Source organism: Thunnus albacares, chromosome 11 (assembly GCF_914725855.1).
Source record: "Thunnus albacares chromosome 11, fThuAlb1.1, whole genome shotgun sequence".
Taxonomy (NCBI): Eukaryota; Metazoa; Chordata; class Actinopteri; order Scombriformes; family Scombridae; genus Thunnus; species Thunnus albacares.
In genome coordinates this window covers 19735276-19754605 of record NC_058116.1, presented here as the reverse complement: position 1 = coordinate 19754605, position 19330 = coordinate 19735276, and the positions used below count along the sequence as shown (strand labels likewise).

General features: G+C 39.8%; 2 protein-coding genes across 2 annotated transcripts in view; both read left to right on the top strand.

Annotated features, from left to right (window-relative positions):
• Nucleotides 1–1279: 1279 nt before the first annotated feature.
• On the top strand, nucleotides 1280–11191 carry akap17a (A kinase (PRKA) anchor protein 17A). Its single transcript, XM_044366268.1, has 7 exons — nucleotides 1280–1419; nucleotides 2876–3222; nucleotides 4169–4387; nucleotides 4769–4981; nucleotides 6559–6707; nucleotides 8212–8452; nucleotides 8997–11191. The coding sequence occupies exons 1-7, from the start codon at nucleotides 1413–1415 to the stop codon at nucleotides 9870–9872; spliced, it is 2052 nt and encodes a 683-aa protein (XP_044222203.1). The 5' UTR covers nucleotides 1280–1412; the 3' UTR covers nucleotides 9873–11191.
• Nucleotides 11192–12966: 1775 nt separating this feature from the next.
• Nucleotides 12967–19330, top strand: part of asmt (acetylserotonin O-methyltransferase) — a 28133-nt gene continuing 21769 nt past the window's right edge. The window contains exons 1-4 of the mRNA XM_044366085.1: nucleotides 12967–13140; nucleotides 14566–14740; nucleotides 15076–15205; nucleotides 16442–16510. Coding sequence (XP_044222020.1) covers nucleotides 13039–13140; nucleotides 14566–14740; nucleotides 15076–15205; nucleotides 16442–16510 — 476 coding nt within the window. The 5' untranslated portion in view covers nucleotides 12967–13038. The remainder of the gene's footprint in view (nucleotides 13141–14565; nucleotides 14741–15075; nucleotides 15206–16441; nucleotides 16511–19330) is intronic.

Sequence of the window (19330 nt, the reverse complement as noted above, 5' to 3'; positions counted from 1 at the left end):
TTTAATCAAGAAAATTATCTGCAGATTGTTCAATAATAAAAATAATTGTTAGTTGCTGTCCTAAAGAGTACAGTTTATTCAGATGATATCAAACAGAGCATGGAAAACATCATCTTCACCACTATCACTACTGCTACTATTACTACTGCTACTAATAATAATGATAATACTGTATATACACTCACAGAGCACTTTATTGGGAACAATCTAATGCAATCTAATATAAGTTCTGCCATAAATTCTACATTTATGAAGCTTATACATCTTCAGTTTTTGATGACATTGTCAGAAAGGTGGTAATTCTACTTTATGTTTATTATTGAGGTCGTAGTGGGTGGTGGTGGTGTGCTGAAGTGCATTATATTGAAAAGTGCTCCTAATGTTTTGTCCACTCCATTAACATACATGATGGGGACAAAATATTAGGAAAACTTTTCAATAAAATGCACTCTACACTTTTTACAGATGCACTATTGAGAGTATCCTCTCTGACTGCATCACGGCCAGGTATGAGGGCAGCTCCAAGCAGGACTGCAAAGCCCAGCAGAGAGTCTTCAAAGGTGCTCAGTGCATCACTAGGTCTGAAGTGCTATGCAGGACCTCTATCTCCAGAAGAGCATGAGGAAAGCTGGAAAAATCATTGAAGACCCCAACCACTCCAGCTACAGACCCCTTCCACTGATACCATCAAGCAAGCGGTATAGAAGCATCAGAGCCAGATCCAGCAGGCTCAGAGAGAGCTTCTATCCACAAACCATCAGACTGCTGAACTCTGGGACACACACACACAGACAGTCTCTTTCTCGCTTCCTCTCTCTCTCTCGCTCTTCCTCTCCAAACATGTACACTTTCTTCCCTACTAGACAATATTAATATTTTTATCAGATGCATTTATCACCCATCACTTATGTGCAATATCTATTTACCACTTATGTGCAATACCACAACTGCGCACCAATGTGCAATATAATGTATATTTTTATGTTTTTGAATCTGTCTCTCTTCTTCCTCTTCTCTCTCTCTTTTTAAAAAAAAATATTTTTATTATATAGTCTAACTGGAATTCGAGCTCAGTGAAGCCAAATTTCACTGCCTCCAATGTTGCCATCTGCTCTGTTGCTGTGCATGTGACAATAAAGCTCTTGAATCTCTTGAATCACACTAATTGCATTAGATCGGACAGCTGTTCCTAATAAAGTGCTCTGTGAGTTTATACATATACATTATTCCACACGGTGTCGCTGTTCTGAAATAATGCCACTACATTATGCTGCACGTTGGTTCTTTTTAAGGGCAAAGTTGACTGCATGCGGAAGTGGCATGCAGTTGGATTGTTTCCCTGCAGTGTTTGGCTCTACATAATATCATCAGTATAAGTTTGTTGATTTTTTTTTTTACCAGGAGGCTAACTGATGTTGGGTAGGTGGCAGCTTAATACATCGTGATAACTGACGTTAGAATAACTTTATGTAGACGGACGGTGTCGAAAAGCTAAAAGTATGCAGTAACACTTGAAGCTAACTAGCCTAACGTAAGCTAACTAGAGACAACATAAGTGTTAGCTGTTGTTGTTATGAACCTGTCTAGTTTTAACGTAACCAAGGTTAATGTTAAAAGTCAAGTTTTCTGGAATAAAAACATGGTCAAACGTTAGCCATGCCGCTTGTGAATTACATTTAGCGTAACAGCCCTCTTCATTACATCGTGTTTCCCTTTGAATGTTTAACGCTAGCTGAAGTTTACCAGCAGCTGTACTGTTTAATGGTTATTCATAAGATCATTTACGCGTTAGCTAGAAACTATACTTTGGTAGCGTTTAGTCGCCATGGTTTAAGTTAAACTACGGTGCTCCTTTAGCGTTACTTGAAATTAGTCGTTAGGTAATAGAGCCAACATGAACAGCGTTGAATGTAACTGATACACCCGGTGTTTCGGTTTAACGAGTGACCGTGTGAGCTGGCGACTTTTAGCCGAACGTGTTGTGGTTGCACCAGAGCCGTTGCGCGTAGTGACGGTGTAATAGAATTTCCCGACTACCCCGCAGAATTGATTCCTATTCGCGTGAACGCGCACACACTTCAATCCACAAGCTCGCGATCTCCGCTTCGGTTTAAATATGTTTACTGGTAACAGACTTATTGTCTTCGGTTTACTGCAGGATAAATGAATAATGATAGAATAGGAAATCGGCAGGGAGACGGTTTCATGAGGGATTTCGTTTCACTTAATTTCGTTTCGCAAGTTTCATTAAATTAAAGGGGATTCAAGTCCCCTCTTAGGCTATATTAAACAATTCAAGGTGTGACGCAAACCAAAATCTCTTTGTGGACCCATTTGTCACTAGTGGCAACAGGAGAGAGATTGAGGGGAGTCAAATTTTGTTGGGCCAGTTTTTACATCTACCAAAATCTGACCTTCTTATATTAAAAATGCAAGATGTGACACACCAGATGCACTTGGTTGGCATATCTGGACCTCTACTACATATGTATAAAGTCATTTGTAACTAGTGGCAAAAGGGGAGAGACTGGGGGGGGGGGGGGTGTCAAATTTTGTTGAATAGCTTTTACCAAAACCTGACTCACCTCTTATATTAAAAATGCAAGATGACAAATGACACAGCCGTTCAATTTTACTTTAATCAATATATACGTATCTGTGTTTATTATCTACACTAACCATTTACATAAGTTAAATTGTCCTCAGCAAGACACATTCACCTCTCGTAACATTTCTTATCATGAAGGAAACCAACCGTAGCCTATAAGTTGGCAGTGCAGTTATAGCCTATTTTATATAAATGTAACAAAGTCATGTTAATTTCGAGACGATAGCTTAATATGTATTAACAGTCTTGTCTCCAAACTTCCAACAGCTTCCCAACCTGTCTACAACATGACCACCATTGTCCATGATACCACAGAGGCAGTGTGCCTCTCCGCTGAGTACAACCTGTACCTCAAGCCCATTGCCAAAATGACCGTCAGTGTGGCGCTGCCCCAACTGAAGCTGCCAGGTAAGAGCATCTCCAACTGGGAAGTAATGGAGAGGGTAAAGGCCATGGTAGCTCCCGAGCAGTTTTCAGTCCTGCGGATCTCTAAAAGCACCATGGACTTCATCCGTTTTGAGGGCGAGGTGGAAAACAAGACGGTGGTCAAGAGCCTGCTGAGTCGTCTGGATGGGAAGAGCATCAAACTAAGTGGATTTACTGATGTACTGAAGGTAAGGTTGTCTTTACAGTGGAGCACAGATCTTGTGGTGGTTATTTGCTGTTTTCAGCACCTACCGTATAATTGATTTCTCTGTGGTCAGTTTGCATTGTGTTATACAAAGGTGTTAATATTTTATTCACTCCACTTATATCAATGAAAGTAAACTAAATGTTAGAAATGTCTCTTAGATTTACAGCCTCCATCATGACCATTAAGTTGAGTCAACATGCCTTTATAGCCAGACAGACATCGTAATTGGTCGTCCTGACTAATTGTAGAATCCAGCTGAATTTCTGCCAGATTGGTTGTCATTTAATTGGCGTCATGACATGATCAATGACCTGGCTCTCGGACAATCGGTTGGACTTTTGGCATGTCCAAAAATTTCTGTCTGCTGTCTTGCAGTGTGAGCAGTTCCATGGTCCAATTTCCCTCGTAGCTGCTGACAAAGGATCAATTTTAAACTATAGTGAGCTTGTATTAATATTATTGGAGTTATCACTAGTACGTGTTATGGCTAAAACTGCAGTCTTGTTTGAGACTGCTGTGATATAAAACTGAACTTAGCTGCAGGACAGACCACATTGTCTACATCTTCCAGCCATCTGTGGCTCTGTATTTTTCTTTTTTTTTTCTTACTTTCCATTCATAGTAGATTTTGAACAATGCAGCATTGTCTTTCTCTCTTTTTGTCTCTTTTGTCTTTTTGTTTGTATTGTTTGCACAAAAGTTGCAGGTCTTGGCTGTGCAGGAAAGATGATTAAAATGTGTAGTGTGATTTAACACAATGTACAAGACTAATTACAATGCAGTGTCTGTCCATCTTAAAACTATGTCAATAAAAACATGATAACCTTCAAGAATGAAAGCTTTATTGCAGTTTATTCCATTGTCAGGGCCTTTGGAATGCATTCATTTTTATTAGGTGTACCTAACAACTGTGTGTCTTTCCTCAGGTTCGTGCAGTAGAGAACAAGGTGGACTTCCCTACACGACATGACTGGGACTCCTTCTTCCGAGATGCCAAGGACATGAATGAGACTGTGCCGGGAGAAAGGCCCGATACCATTCACCTGGAAGGGCTCCCTTGCCGCTGGTTCAGCCAGAAAGACAGCCAGTACCCAGACCGCCCCTCTGAAGAGGTCCTCATCTCTGTCTTCCAGATGTTTGGCAAGGTTCGACATCTGTCTGTTTCTCATTTTCTATGTTTTAACTAACTTGAATACAGATTTCACATATGTCATTTGTTAGTCTCTTTATTTTAAGAAACGGTAATGTTCAACTAGAAACAACTCATGTAATGTGGCTTTCGCTGCAAACATAACATAGCTGGCTGATATGACATTATATCTGTACAAATTTTATAATTACTAAATGTTTTTTTCCAGCATTATTCCCTCCTGTAATAAGCATATTTGACTGAGTAGACCATAATTAAATATTGCACATAATCACTTAAGTCATATTCAGAATATTATCGCATCATTAATATAAGGGAATTGAGCCAAGAATAACTTTTTATTTGATTTCATAAATGTGAAATCTTTTGATTGTAGGTGCGAAACGTTGACATCCCCATGCTGGACCCATACAGGGAGGAGATGCTAGACAAGAACTTCAATACATTTAGTTTTGGGGGTCATCTGAACTTCGTGGCTTACGTCCAGTATCAGGAGTACTGTGGCTTCACCAAGGCCATGGACACTCTACGCAGCATGAAGCTGATGCTGAAAGGAGACGATGGAAAGGCAGTGGCCTGCAACATCAAGGTACTGTGAAGCACTACCTACACATGTTAATGGTTATGTCATGAACACATTAAGAGGTGATTTATATTACCTCTGAAATATTTCCCTCTTATAGGTAGTTGAATTGACATCCCATCTTCTAAGTGCTTGAAATTTGAACTGCTTTCCTCAATAGAGAAACTGGTCAGTCAGGCTAATAGTGAACCTGTGTTCTAATAAATCCACTGTCATAGTCTGGCATGCTGGAGTAGTGGAAATACCTTACAGCAGAAGAACAGAGCAGAGCCATGTTTGTACTCATGTTACTGGAAAACTTTGTTTAAATGTTGGCTTCACCCCGGCCAAACAGTTTATCACTTATAAACGCGACCTGAACTTTTCTTCCCCTAAGGTTCCTGTGTGAATGCTGTGTGATCTAATCACAGTGTAACATATTGAGAACTGCAGTCACGGCTGGGGATATGGTCGTGTTCACACCAACACTTTATTAGCACTTCATGAAAAAACAGAAACCCCTCATTAATGTCAATCAGGCCACTGACATACTGCCAATAATGAGGGCTCCAGAAGAAAAACGCAAGGTGAAAAAGTTGCCATGCACTAACTCCTCCAAACAAATACCAAATATTTTTAAACCCATCTCCTGGGAGATTACTCTGTAACTTGACGTTGATTCTCTACTTTTTAAATTCCGATTGTCAAGGCGGAGAAACAAAGGACTCATTGTGTTTCGGCATCTGACAAACCGTCAAACTCATGGATGTTTTTTTTTAACACATTGCTATTTTTGATCTGGAATATCAGACGTGTTTTATGTCTGAGGCCACGAGCGAGTTGCTGCTGCAGTAGTGAAATTGTGGATGAGCAGGTTTTCAGCAATGATTGATGAATTGTGTTGTTCAGAGTCACATAACAGCTTTAAGACCTTTTAGCGGAATGAGAATTAAAGCTGCATCGTCATCATTTCAGACCATGAGACGAGGGGGGGAGCCACGTCTCTTAATCCACAGAATAAAGCCTCACTGTGAAATCTAAATGAGGATAGAAGAAGGTAGGGAGGATCTGGATAAAAGAGATGAGGAACAAAAGAAATAATTGTAGATTGTTTCTGTGGTTTAATTACAAAGTTGCAGAAAGATAAGGATTCTTTATAATCTCTACCAACTCTTGGCTGAACACATAAGCCTGCATGTGAAGTATTTAGTAAATAATAGTTCTCATAACGCTGATCAGTATTGTACTGTGTCTGTTTTAACCAAGACATTGTGTTATAATACACACTAATAATTACACTATCAAATTATCACTCTATACCTGTGGACTATAAAACATCTAGCTATTGATTTTATTTTCTTTATTGATTTTATTACTATATATATAAGTTTGATATGCAGCTGGTAGAGTGAAGCAAGTCAGTCATAAATGATGATGATGATTTTACTCTCCACCTTGACGAGACTGTTGAGTCTGTTTCCTCTGCATTGGAGTGTCATGATAGATGCTCAAACATTGGGAGAGGTTTCGGAAGAGATTCTTCTGGAGATATCTTTTCGTAAGTAGCGCTGCATCTGAGCTTTTGTGTTTTGCGTTTTCTCCAGGTGACCTTTGACACCAGCAAGCACCTGAGCGAGTCGGCTCTGAAGAGGAGGAGCCTGGAGAGGCTGAAGTTGCAGGAACTGGAGAGGCAGAGAGAGGAGCAGAAGCGACGGGAGAAGGAAGAGGAGGAGCGCCGGAAGGAGGAGGAGAGGTACGACAGAAGCGTTACTCGACAAGAAGTTATACAACGACTACTTTATTGGCGACGGCCATGTTCAAAACACACTCCGTGCACAACGACACCACTTCCTGTGTCTTCACAATGGAAGCTCTCACTTCTTCCCGATACATGATAACATGTACTCTCTCATACAGGCAGTTATTAAGTCACCTGAATATAATGCTAATAGTGAGAAAACATTATAAGCATACATATGTATGAATGCTATGTATTTATACCTGGAACTTAACAAGAAGACGACTCCAGAAGATTTACGTAACCTCAGCCCATCGTCTTATAGTAGTGCATTCATATTTTATGAGAAAGACAAAGTAGAAACTTAGAAACAGGTAGCAAATATTAGAAAAGACAGTTTTAAGTCAACAAGAAATTACCCATTGTCAAATGTAGTAAACAATATATGTAAACATTAATCACATGTTTTTGTGATTTCAACCGTCAAATAAAATTATCCAAAGTAATAATTTAGATAAAATTATGAATCCTAACCCTAAAATGTAAGAATAGAGACATAACTACATGCTGTATTTTTGGGTTTAGCACAGCATTATAATGTTTTGCTTCCCAGTTTGAACACAAGAAAACGTAGTCGCTGCTTTTACACTTAATGTCATCCTGATACAATGTGAAGGCAGTGGCAACCGTCACCATGCGGTGAAGCATTTTTTTGTACTGATATTTTATGTCTTTAGTTCTGTCATTGGTACTGTCTTAGCAACAAGAGAGTGCACAGTAGAAACACAATGTACTATAGACTTTTAATAAGGATTTCCATACAGAGACAAGTGCTTCACCTGCCCAGATAGTTTACTTGCCTCAAGGCTGATTTATGGTAGGTTGATAAGTGTCGCTCAGTAGAAATTACAGAGTCGCACAACGTTTTCAATTTATGCTTTGATGACAGGTTTCAGTCGTCTCCATGGTAACCAGACACTATCCTCCAGCCGGCTTGTTTAGTTACATTTTATCATCCTGACCAGGACGAATAAAACAAGGACGTTACAGTTATCTAAAGCAACCTACTATACATCATTTTAAAGAAGGTGACAGTCTCACTGAACTGCTTGGTTTTATTGTTTTAAACTGAGCAATATGTAAATATTTTGGAGCCAGAAGTAATTTTTAAAATGTCAGAAAATCCATTTCAGTGCTTCTTTTTTTAAACAGAGACAATACTTCATTGAGAGAATGATAACTTTTTCTCATCCACATCTAATCTACTGTTAACTACCTTCCTGTGAGAGACAACAGCTTAATATCAAGAACATTAATCGAGCGTTATCGGTATGATGGAAGTTACATTTTTGTTTTGGCAGATGAATATATCATTATTGCCAGACCTGAACTATTAATTTTTCACTCTGCTTAGTACTAAGAAAAGTAACCATGCATCGCTACCCAGCACTGTTTGAGCCTAAAATTGCTAATATATCAGATTCTCACAGATGCCAAACTTTTACTTTTTTTTTTCCAGGAAACAGAAGGAGCAGGAAGAGGAGGAGAAGGAGAGGAGGAAGGAGGAGAGGCTGCGGAAGCGAGAGCAGAAACTGCGGGAGAGAGAGGAGAGAAGGAACCTGAAGAGGGTGAGGCGACAGCAGGAGGAAGAGCAGAAGAAGCTGCAGATGAAGATCGCCATGGAGGAGAGGCGACTGCTGCTCGCTCAACGTAACCTGGAATCTATACGGCTCATCGCTGAGCTACTGGCCAGAGCCAAGGTACACGAAGATACACAAAACACCTCTGAATCAGTGTACATACATCCATCTGGTACACAGCAATACACTTCTGATTTAGGACTTTTGGACCTACAAACATGCAGTGTTACTGAACTTCACCTGAGCATAGTTTTAACAAAATGTATCACAGTAAGGAGTGTAAATTTAGCATTTAGCATAACAAAATAGGTGGATTTTGGTAGAGAGAACCCAGCTAGTCGTCTGTGCCTGTTTAACAATAGTAGAATTTTTCATAAATTTTATACTGCTTAATAAAGAGCTTGTTTGGTTTTGCAAAGGAAAATGAATCTGAAGACACCGTGATATTGTTTCATAGTGGCCTGAAGTCTCGTAGCACAGTGTCTCGCCCTGACTAACCTGATTTTTTTTTTTTAGATTTGATGCTGGTGCAGAAATATTAGGAAGCTTTAATCTTCAGCTTGTAAAATGAATTGTGACAAACCGTCACCCACAGGATATTGTTTCTTTTTTTCTCATCTTGTTTCTTTTATCTTTACCTACACCGTCTCCTCTTCCTCCACAGGCCCTGAAGCAGCAGCAGCAGGAGAAAGAGAGAGCCGAACGCGAGGAAAAGGAAAGGCAGGAGCAGGCGCGACAGAAGGAGGAGCTGGCCCGGCTTCAGCAGCTGGAGGCCTGTCGACGCAAACAGGAGGAGGAGCTGCGGAGGGTGGAGGTGGAGAAGGAGCGAGCGCTGGAGCTCCAGCGCCGAGAGAAGGAGCTCAGGGAGAGACTGCTCTGCAACATGTTGAAGAAGACCAGCGGGAAAACCACCAAACCCTCTGACACGCAGGACCAGGCCGGGCCTGTGACGAGAGAGGAGGCTTCAGATCCTGGCGGCGATGATGCGATGATGGGAGCTCTGGGCCGACTGAACGGGGTGAAGGCGGTTGAGGGCAAAGAGAGGCAGGTGTCCAAATCTAGTGTTCACTCCCAAGTTTCAGGGAAAAACAGAGCAACAGATAGGAAGAAGGAAAGGGAGCGGAGGAGGGAAGACGTGGCGAGGAGCAGACACAACCTGGAGGGAGCGAGAGACCGAGACCGCTCCCAAAGAGAGAGGAGCTCCCAGAGCCGGGGCAGGAGGAGGCGCTCCCAAAGCCACAGCAGCAGGAAGAGAAGGAGCTCCAGCCGTCACAGGAGGAGCTCCAGTCACCACGGCAGCAGGAGGCGCAGCCACAGCCACTACAGCAGGAGCACCAGCTCCAGCCGGGACAGGAGCAGGAGCAGCAGCGGGAGGAGTTACAGCAGGGGAAGGAGCCGCAGGCGTAGTCACCGAAGATACAGCAGAGGCAGCTCCAGGAGCAGCAACAAAAGCAGAGACAGGAGGAGTCACAGCCGTTACAGTCGAAGATACAGGAGACACAGCAACAGCAGAGACAGGAGTCACTCCAGACGACGTTAAACTCATCAGTATTAACAGTTAACCAATCGAGATATTCTCCAGTTCTGGCCTTGCATCAACAGTTCGACAGATTCAGCAGTTTCCCAGAATCAGCTCCAGGGATATCCAGGAACATCTTTACAATAAACACTTAATTCAAAGACATTGAATCAGCATTTGGACTGTGGTGCACTAAAACTCTTCACTGAAGTTGAGAACACTGGCCATGTTTTCATTTCAGCCTAATATCAGATATCAGCTCACAGTCTGTAGACGGTCACATCAGTGTAATGCTCCTTTTTTTTTTTTTTTTTTTAATCAAAAAAAATTAATTACCTTTTTATTTCCTCCAGTTTTGTTATTGTGCATGAATAACTGATCTCTAAAAAAGTACAGAAAACACATTGTGTTTGTTACATTTGATGAGTCACGAGTTTGTTCACAACACCTGTAGCCTGACTTAAAAAAAAATAAAGCATAGCATCCTCTACTGACATGCCAACAACATGAATTTTAAGTCATTTTTAGAACAAGCCTACAAGCTCCTGAACTACTCTTCACGGCTGCCATAGACCTTTTTAAGTGGACTACTGAACTAACAGCTGCTGTTTCATTACAAATGTGAAGTTTCCACAGACTTGAAGACACTTACCTCTATGTTTAGACTGACAAGCAGACCAACTGGCTTCGTAGTCTTGCAGTAGCCGCCTAAAGTATTTCTTGTAATACTGCTTCAGTATTGGCTGTCGTTCTTGTCAGTATAACTACGCAGCAGCATTTTTTGATGATCACCTAGTTTCAGTTAACAAAGGCCGTTTTTCTTTTAGTTTTGTTTGGATTTCTGAATGTTTTAAAGATTTATTTTGTCTGAAAAGAAAATGAGTTTTCGAGTGCATTGAATTGTGTAAATACTTGATGTTGAAAGTTGGAATAAACCTCTGATGATGGTATAAATACATATTGGACCTGATTTAGGAAGCAGACTTGGTTCATATGTTCTATACCAGTGATGGATTTGAGGTTTAATCATTGTTTAGGAAACAAGCTGTTGGAATTCAAGTCAAACCAGCAATTAAAAACCTGATATTAGGATGTAACTACTGCTTTCATGCTCACAATGTAGTGCCAGATACATTTCTGTAGCCTTACTGGTAACTGTACAGACTGGATATGAGCTGTGTTGAAAGTCAGTCTTAGTTTTGTTGACAGTTCTGCATTGAAATTGTTACATGTTTGTCAAGGCAAAGCACGTTTTGATCTGTATACCGTATGCTCATGGTCTCATGGAGCATGTCTTGCGTACAACACAAGCTGATTACAATAAAAAAATCCAAGCTTGATCATTTTTTTGAAAGCTTTGTTTTCTTTCATTGAAGCTGGACTTTGTCAATCTTGTCACCACATTGGGAAGCCTTCACCCAAAATCTGGATGTGTGATATTTAGAGCTGCAACTAATGATTATTTTCATTATTGATTCATCTGCTGATTATTTCCTATATGTCTATAAAAACAACTGAAAACTATGAAAAATGGCTGTCACGGCTCTCTATAATATAAGCTGACATCTTCAAATTGCCCGGTTTGTTAGACAAACAGTCCAAAACCCAAAGATATTCAATTTACTATCACATAAGACTTAGAAAATCAGCAAATCATCACAAATGACTGCCAGGAACTGAGGAATGTTTGACATTTTTTGCTTTAAAATGACAGAAACTATGAATCAATTTTTAAAATGGTTACCGATTATTTTTCTGTCGATCAGCTAATCGATTAATTGACTAATCTTTGCAGCTCTAGTGATATTTTCACGGTATATGCTGTAGCTTAACATTTGAATTTCTTCACTAAGGCAAAAAATCAGAAGTGTTAAAAGTCTCCCTCCACTCAAAACTGTGTTTTTCTTGTTCCTTGAGTTGGATGTTTGTGTAAAGTTTGACACTAGAAGTCTGTTTTCACATTCATCTGCTGAAAGTAGAAAGTTTCTCTGTGCTCGCCTTAAATCTGACTTTAAGGTGTATACATACGAGTATTGTGGTCCAGTATTCACCTTAAACAAGTATGATCTGGAAACCTGAAGCCTCCAGTGCACATACAATGAGAATAAACTTTTCAGTGAAGTAGGAGACATCGTGTGTCCAGCAGCAAAACTTTTCAAATGAGGGCGAAAGTAGAAAGTAGAAGTCATTTCAAGGATTTGGATTTTAACGAGTTGCCAGAACTTGTTTTTGTGGAAAAACCCATGTTCGACACAGATAATTATTCAAAATATCATCTTAAAACATGTCAGAAGAGGATCTTTAAATATCAGATTTCTTATGTTCTGCCACGTCATTACTTTCTCTTCATTGTTAGCTTGTACTCCACTGCGGTCAACAAAATTGGACTCAAACATGCTTCTTGTCAGTCAGATAGTGTTTAAAGTTTGCATATTTAGCGTTCTAGGAGCCATGAGCTGAGCAACTGAAAAAAAAAAAAAACATCTCTGTGGTATATAAAGTTATTTCCCCAAAACCTCATGTGAAGCCAAGGTCACACCTTACCCAACTCCAGCTGTCATGTCTGCATCCTGTCTGTACACCACCGGGTTAATGAACTATGCAGATGAATAATTAATAGTCAAACTGATTAGTAGCTGTGTAATCTTATCAAGGCATGTGATGTGACAGTGTGTGTCATTAGGTTCAAAACTACCATTAGTCTCCCAGCGTAAGTGCAATCAGGCCATATGGAGAAGAGTAGGGGAGCGCATCTTTCATGAGACTTTCCCCTCAGAGGTTTGGCACTCCTACAGTGTCGATCATTTTCGGGGTCATTGAAACTTTGTGGAAAACAGGTCTGGTATGAGAATGCACTGTGAAAGTCTCCATTTGAGTGTGTGTGATAATAAACAAGGCGGCAGTGTATGGCAACAGAGTTGTTTCTTTGTCCACTGCAGACTGAGCCCCTGCTCTAATCTGGGTTATCTGGCTGTAATCAGCTTAGCCCACTGCTACTCTTGCTGCTGCGGCTGCTGCTGGGTGGGCACTTTCTGTAGCTTTTTAGTCTGGTTCTGTCTTCACTCACATTCACACAAACACCTGTTGAAGTGAGCTGAGTAGACTTGCAGCAGTGAGGCTCAGTTCACGAAACACAGCAATCAGTTTTTTTGTTTTTTTTCAGGGGAGTCCTCTCCAAACTGTGTCCATGGCTGGTCGTCTAGAGATGGGTTCAACTGAGGGGACACCTGCTGCTGACACATACCCCAGAAAAATACTGGAGTATATGGAAGGCTTCCTCATCTCAAAGGTAACACATATTTGGTGCATACACACACCTGATTTAGCCTCCCTGTTCTCAGTTTAAAGTTATTGGCAAAATAGGGCTTTTTCACAAAAAACTTGTAGCCCTCATTAAATACATAAAACACATATTTCTACTATTTAGACCTATGTTTTTAGTTTGACATGAGAATATATCTTCTGGTAAAAAGGCCAAGAGTGTCATCTTAATGGTTACTTGGATCAATAAGGATCCAAACAGACAAGATGTTGGTTGTTGGAGAAGCAAAAAGTTGGACATAAAAGAGAAAATGAAGGAATCCTTTGTTATACATAAGTAATGCACCAGGAGGTGTAAAGTAATGGAAGAATGGGAAAAGGTTGATAGTGAGTAGAACTGCAACGATTGATCGATTAGTAGATCGACAGAAAATTAACTATTTTGATAATCGAGTAATCGTTTTAGTCATTTTCTAAGCAAAAATATCAAATGCAGCTAGCAGCTTCTCTAATGTGAGAATTTGAAGTTTTTCCGTATCATACATGATACTAAACTGAATATCTTTGGATTTTGGATTGTTCAAGTTAAGTCATTTTTTATTTATACAGCCCATTATCACAAATCACAAATTTGCCACGGGGAGTTTTAACGGGAGAAATAAATGGAAGAAACGTCAGGAAGAGCAACAGAGGAGAGAATCTCTCTCACGGATGGACAGATATGCAATAGATGTGCAGATGTGTGTGCAGAATAGACCAGATAACAGAATTACAGAAATACAGAAAAACTCTAGATGGATTGATCAGATAAAACAGGACATTTGACATGGCCTTGACAAATAATGATCATTTTTCTCTATTTTCTGTCATTTTATAGACAAAACAACTAACTGACAAAAGAATCAGCGGCTTAATCTATAGTGAAAATAATCATTAGTTGAGGCTCAAATGGTGAATATATTCAACTGTAGTCCACAAATACTAGAACAACGTATTTTACATACATTTGACCAGGTATTCAGTGTCTCACTGATTGAGCCGATCAAACCTCAGACTGTCCTCTAAAAAACTATCCTACCATCTCCCATCTATCTTCCATATCGTCTTAAACTATAAATTTACAAGCCACATATTAAACACAAGTCTTTTTAGTCTTCATTTGTGAATGAGAGTCGTCTACTATCACTCAACATAGTGTAATAATGCTGAAGACACACCAAAACAAATGATCTACAAAGGTCACATAGATGAAAAACTGTCTTTCTCTGTTGAAATAAGTAATCAGAAGGATCATTATTATCCAATCCTGATCGGTTTATATATATGTGTACTGCTTCATGTGAATATTGATAGTATTTATTGATCTGATATTCAGTGAGGGGGTCCTGCAGATAGAGCTCTATATTATATTCTACTCTGTTATACTCAACTCCGCCTCCCTTCTCTGACCCAGACGGTGTTCACGTCCTGTGAGCTGGGTGTGTTCGATGTGTTGCTGGGTGCAGGGCGCCCCCTGTCCGCAGAGGAGATCTGTCAGGCGATCGGAGCCAGTCTGGATGGCACAGAGAGGCTGCTGGCTGCCTGCACCGGCCTTCAGCTGCTCAACACGCACCAGGACGCCGGACGAGGTCAGTATACACACACATATACAAGTAGCAAGAGTGTAAAAACTCAAAAATAGTCTAAAAGAGTAGAAGCACTAACACTGAAAAGACAATTATTGTTAATTAATTAATCAACTAATTGCTTACAGTGCTTTTTACTGACAGATTTTAATTCAGTTCAGTTGTCACCTCCGTTTTGTACACCTCCCTCTGTCTCCATCTTGTCTGTTTTCCACTTTCCACATCTCCCACGTACGACACAAAAGGTCAAGCTCTGTCTTAACACCTTCAGAGACTCATTCACAGTCATCCCCCTCCTCTGTCTCTCCTCCTCCACTTCTCCCACTCCTCCATTTCAGTGTTTTACAGTAACACAGAGCAGGCCAGTATCTACCTGACTCGCTCCAGTCCTTTATCCCTCTACCACTCCATCCAGTACAGCTCCAGAACCATCTACCTTTGCTGGCATCACTTGACCGACGCTGTCAGGTCAGTACACATCCCTGCCCGCAGTTTGGACACAATTTCACACTAGAAGGAGTTTCTACTACATTCCTGTCGAGAGTCGCCATCCTGGCAAGCAGAAACATTTTTGAAAATATGAAACCAGTTAAGATTCGATTATGATTCCATGGAGTTTTCTGAACACTTTGAATGTTTCTGATGTGCTTGAACACTTTGAACACATGCACATAGTGATATTTGGGGTTGGAATTTCATTTTTTTTAATCAATATTTCATTTATTTTCGATTAGTGACCTCAGACGTCAAGGAGTCTGAGAAACTGGAGTTCTCATGAGATATTTACCTGAATTTAGCTACAGTATTTTCAATGAGGAAGGTATTTTTTTCAAAATTCCTACATTGATAGCATCTCTTGTAAAACTTTTACAGGCCACACTGGTGTGATTTTATCGTTTTTACTGGTTCCTCCGATGGTAAATTATCTTTGCTTGCTCTTGTAAGAATTTAAGTGTATTTTGTAAAAGAACATTTAGGAACTCAAAATAGTCCAAACCAGAACAGCGAGTAAAAATGAGTAATTAAACAAATGGTTGCCATAACTGCTTAGAAAATAGGTCAAGGTTAAACATGTATGATATTATCCAGTTAAATGGAAAAGCTCAGAGTGAAATCATGTACAAGTGAGCAGTGATTGATTGTCAGATTGCAGTTTTGATCCGTAGCCTAAGAATCTGGATTTCCTGTCCTCCTTTTTCTGTTTGAACAGCGTCTCAAGATGGATTCTAGTCTCATTGTTATGTCTGAGGGACGACAGCCAGCAGCTCTCAGACAGCGTGACTGGATTCGCTGTCGCTGTCGAGTGAACTCCATCTGTTAGAAACTCTGAAAAAAAAAAGACACATCAGTAAAGATGATACCTAAAGGACAAAAGCATCTCGATGGAAGTTGCTAAATGAAAACACATTTTCTAATTTTTTTTCTTTTAGCGTTGTGAAATAGGAGCGTGTGGTGTAAAACAGACAGGACGTGATTGTGAATTCATGTAAACACACTTCTCTCCCTGACCTTATTGATTTAATCTACTTCATCGTACTTCGTGAGGTGAAGCCGAAGCAGATTTTAAATACTGTATTGAGACAATCGATACCTGGATCCCACATTTCTCTCAGCAAACGCGACAAGAGAAATCAAACAAGTCACATACGCGATATGCATAATGCTATCAGCTATCATATGTGAATATTTCTGTCTTTGTCCTAGAGAGGGAAGAAATCAGTATGAAAAGGCTTTTGGAGTCAGCTCTAAAGACCTGTTTCAGGCTCTCTACAGGTAAGAATCTGTCTTTGATGAAAACACACACACACACACACACACACACACACACACACACACACACACACACACACACACAGATGAAACACACACTTTTGCTCATTTACAGTCCATCCTCGTCTCTCCATCTTAAGTCTATCTGTCACTCTCCTCTCTCTTCCCCCAAAAAAACTGACTGGTGGGATTCATTAGGAGGCAGGGGATGTGTGAGGGAGCGAGAGAGAGGGAAAGAGAGAGAAAATACATCTCTCAGCCATTGTCCTTGAGGTCTAGTGTGTTTATAGTATCTAATGCCCACAGTTTTAATGCTTCACTGATCTGCTGGTCAGCAGTTTTCAGCGGTCACACGCTCAAATTTTCACACTTTGTCCGCTAATAGATTTTGATTGGCCTGCCTGAGAACCTGAACTGCAGAACGCTGCCGGTCCCGAAGGAACGGGGACCGTCAAAACTGAGAAATATCTTGCTAAAACGTCCCCTCGTCTTGTCCTCATCATGGCACAATTTACAAAACATTGTACTTTGAGGAAAGAGGATCTCAGGTGCACCAAATGGAGGTTGTTAAAATGCACATTTGCCTGATCACCCACACCATCTCAGTAAAAGTAGAAAGTTGAAAATGTGGAATGTGGTATGTTACTTTGCATGTGAACTAATGCACATGTAATTTGCTATCTTTGGATTTTTACACTTCATGCAGTTGATGTTTTTGTTCACTGCTGGTTATTGGGGCTTGTTCATTAATTGCATTATTTCTGTATTTGCTGTTTTTTTTATTCATTTTTGTTCTCACATCCTTTCGCAAAGCACTTGAACTCAGAGAAAGTGAGTAATTGGAGATAGATGCATGCAAAATGAGAATATTAAGAATATGATCCATGCACACATAATGTAATACAGCCTTGTACGGATGAATTTGCAATTCAGCTTTAATTGACTGAAAATGCATGAAAAATGTCAACACCTGTTCACAATTGATATAATGTGGAGTAGCAGTTGTTTGTCCCTGCTGATTTCCCCTGTGAATACTGTGGGTAAATTAGCAGGGGAAACAACCACTGGAGTCATTCAGTGCATTCTTGGAGCTCTGTAGCAGGATGATTCGAAGCTGGCTGGATGACTCAGACTCCTGTTTACTCATCGCCATTTAACCAGCCATGTACTGCACCTGAATAATTTACAGCCAAGTCCCATCTACAGCTTGAATTCTTACACTCGGAAAAGCAGGAAAGATTCAGAGGAGAAGAGAAAAAAAACTGGCGAGAGAGCACGGATTTAGAGATGTTTGAGATTCCAAGCACATACAAGATGTTGCATAGTTTTAAAAATCTAAAGATAAGTGCTTGCCTTTTATTTCTACTTTTAAATTATTTTGCCCATGTTGGGTAAATGTGTCGTCTCAATACGTCAGACGGTTTCAACCTTCACAGCTGAATTCACCTCACTTCATCTCAAAGGCATGCTTCTTTATCTCAAACATGTAGAAGTGATGGCATAGTCAGGTGTGTGAATTGATTGCCTCAATTAGGAGGTCATCATAAAATATCATATCATCAAGCAGCATGAAATTAATTGAAAGTGCATTTAATTAAAACTAGAGCATGAAATATAGAACTATAGGCTATTAACTGCTTAATGACATGATTTTAAATGTAATGCTCTTATCTGAGGTTTGATTACATCTTAGGAGGAGAAGTACATTTTTATGGTCACTTGCTTCTTAGCTATGACTGGGTTCTTTAGGTTTAATGCATGTTTGAACAAGTAAAAACACCATCAGGAGCCTTGATCAGCTCTTATTCCGATTATAAAAGCTGTGTGATTATAATATTGTAAAGAATACACCATGTGCTAATCTCAATAATGTTTTATTGTGGTGGTTAGTGTATCTGTGATACAAGACGTGCAACTTTGGGAAGCTACTGCCTATTTCAAATATTGAAACTTATAGCTACTATATTTATAATTTGGAAATATCCCTTCATGGTTGTATTGTTGATTAATCTGACGATTATTTTCTCGATTAATCGTTTTGTCTCTAAAACGTCAGAAAATAGTGAAACATGTTCAAGGTGATGTCTTCAAATGTCTTGTTGTGTTTGATCACCTTTCCAAAATCCAAAGATAATAAGTTTACTATCATTTATGACACAGAAAAGCTTCAAATCTTAACATTGGAGAAGCTGAAACCTGCAAATGTTCAGAATTTGTCCTTAAAAAATTACTAAAACCATTAATCGATTATCAAAATAGTTACTGGTTAATCTTGTGGTGATCGACTAATCGATTAATAGACTAATCGTTGCAGCTTCATTTCTAATTAAGTTAAAAAGTTCCTGAAGGTGTCTCACCACCAGTACCCACAATTTGAATTTCCTGCTCACTTTGCTTCCGTATTGCATTGTGGGACAAAAAAACATACAAAATTCATTATGAATACCGATGGCTTTGTATATTGTTAGCATTGTCACTTCTGTAGTGTGACTGCACAACATACATACTTGTGGGAATTATTGTTTAGTGTCTAACTGTCTGCTGTCATTGTTAGAGTGTTTTTGACTTCTGCAATATTTTGCCAGAAAATCAACAAAATATAACATAATATTGCTAAATGATATAATAATCTCCATGTTGGTAGAAGAGTGGAGCAGAAGTGGATCATTATTTTCTTCCATTACTGCTGATAAGATGGAGCAAAGCACACAACAGTGTTCAAGCAGCCATGAATCATAACTCAGTGTGTACAGATATGACAGAGACCTGCGGGGATGTTGAGGAGTATAAGAGCAGACTGATCATAGACCTGGAGGACGTTAC

Excerpts from the sequence above, each read along its gene's own strand:
- akap17a (XM_044366268.1), top strand. Across the intron at positions 4,388-4,768 it reads TCTTCCAGATGTTTGGCAAG|GTGCGAAACGTTGACATCCC; the intron begins GTTCGACATCTG and ends TTTTGATTGTAG. Across the intron at positions 8,453-8,996 it reads AGCTACTGGCCAGAGCCAAG|GCCCTGAAGCAGCAGCAGCA; the intron begins GTACACGAAGAT and ends CTTCCTCCACAG.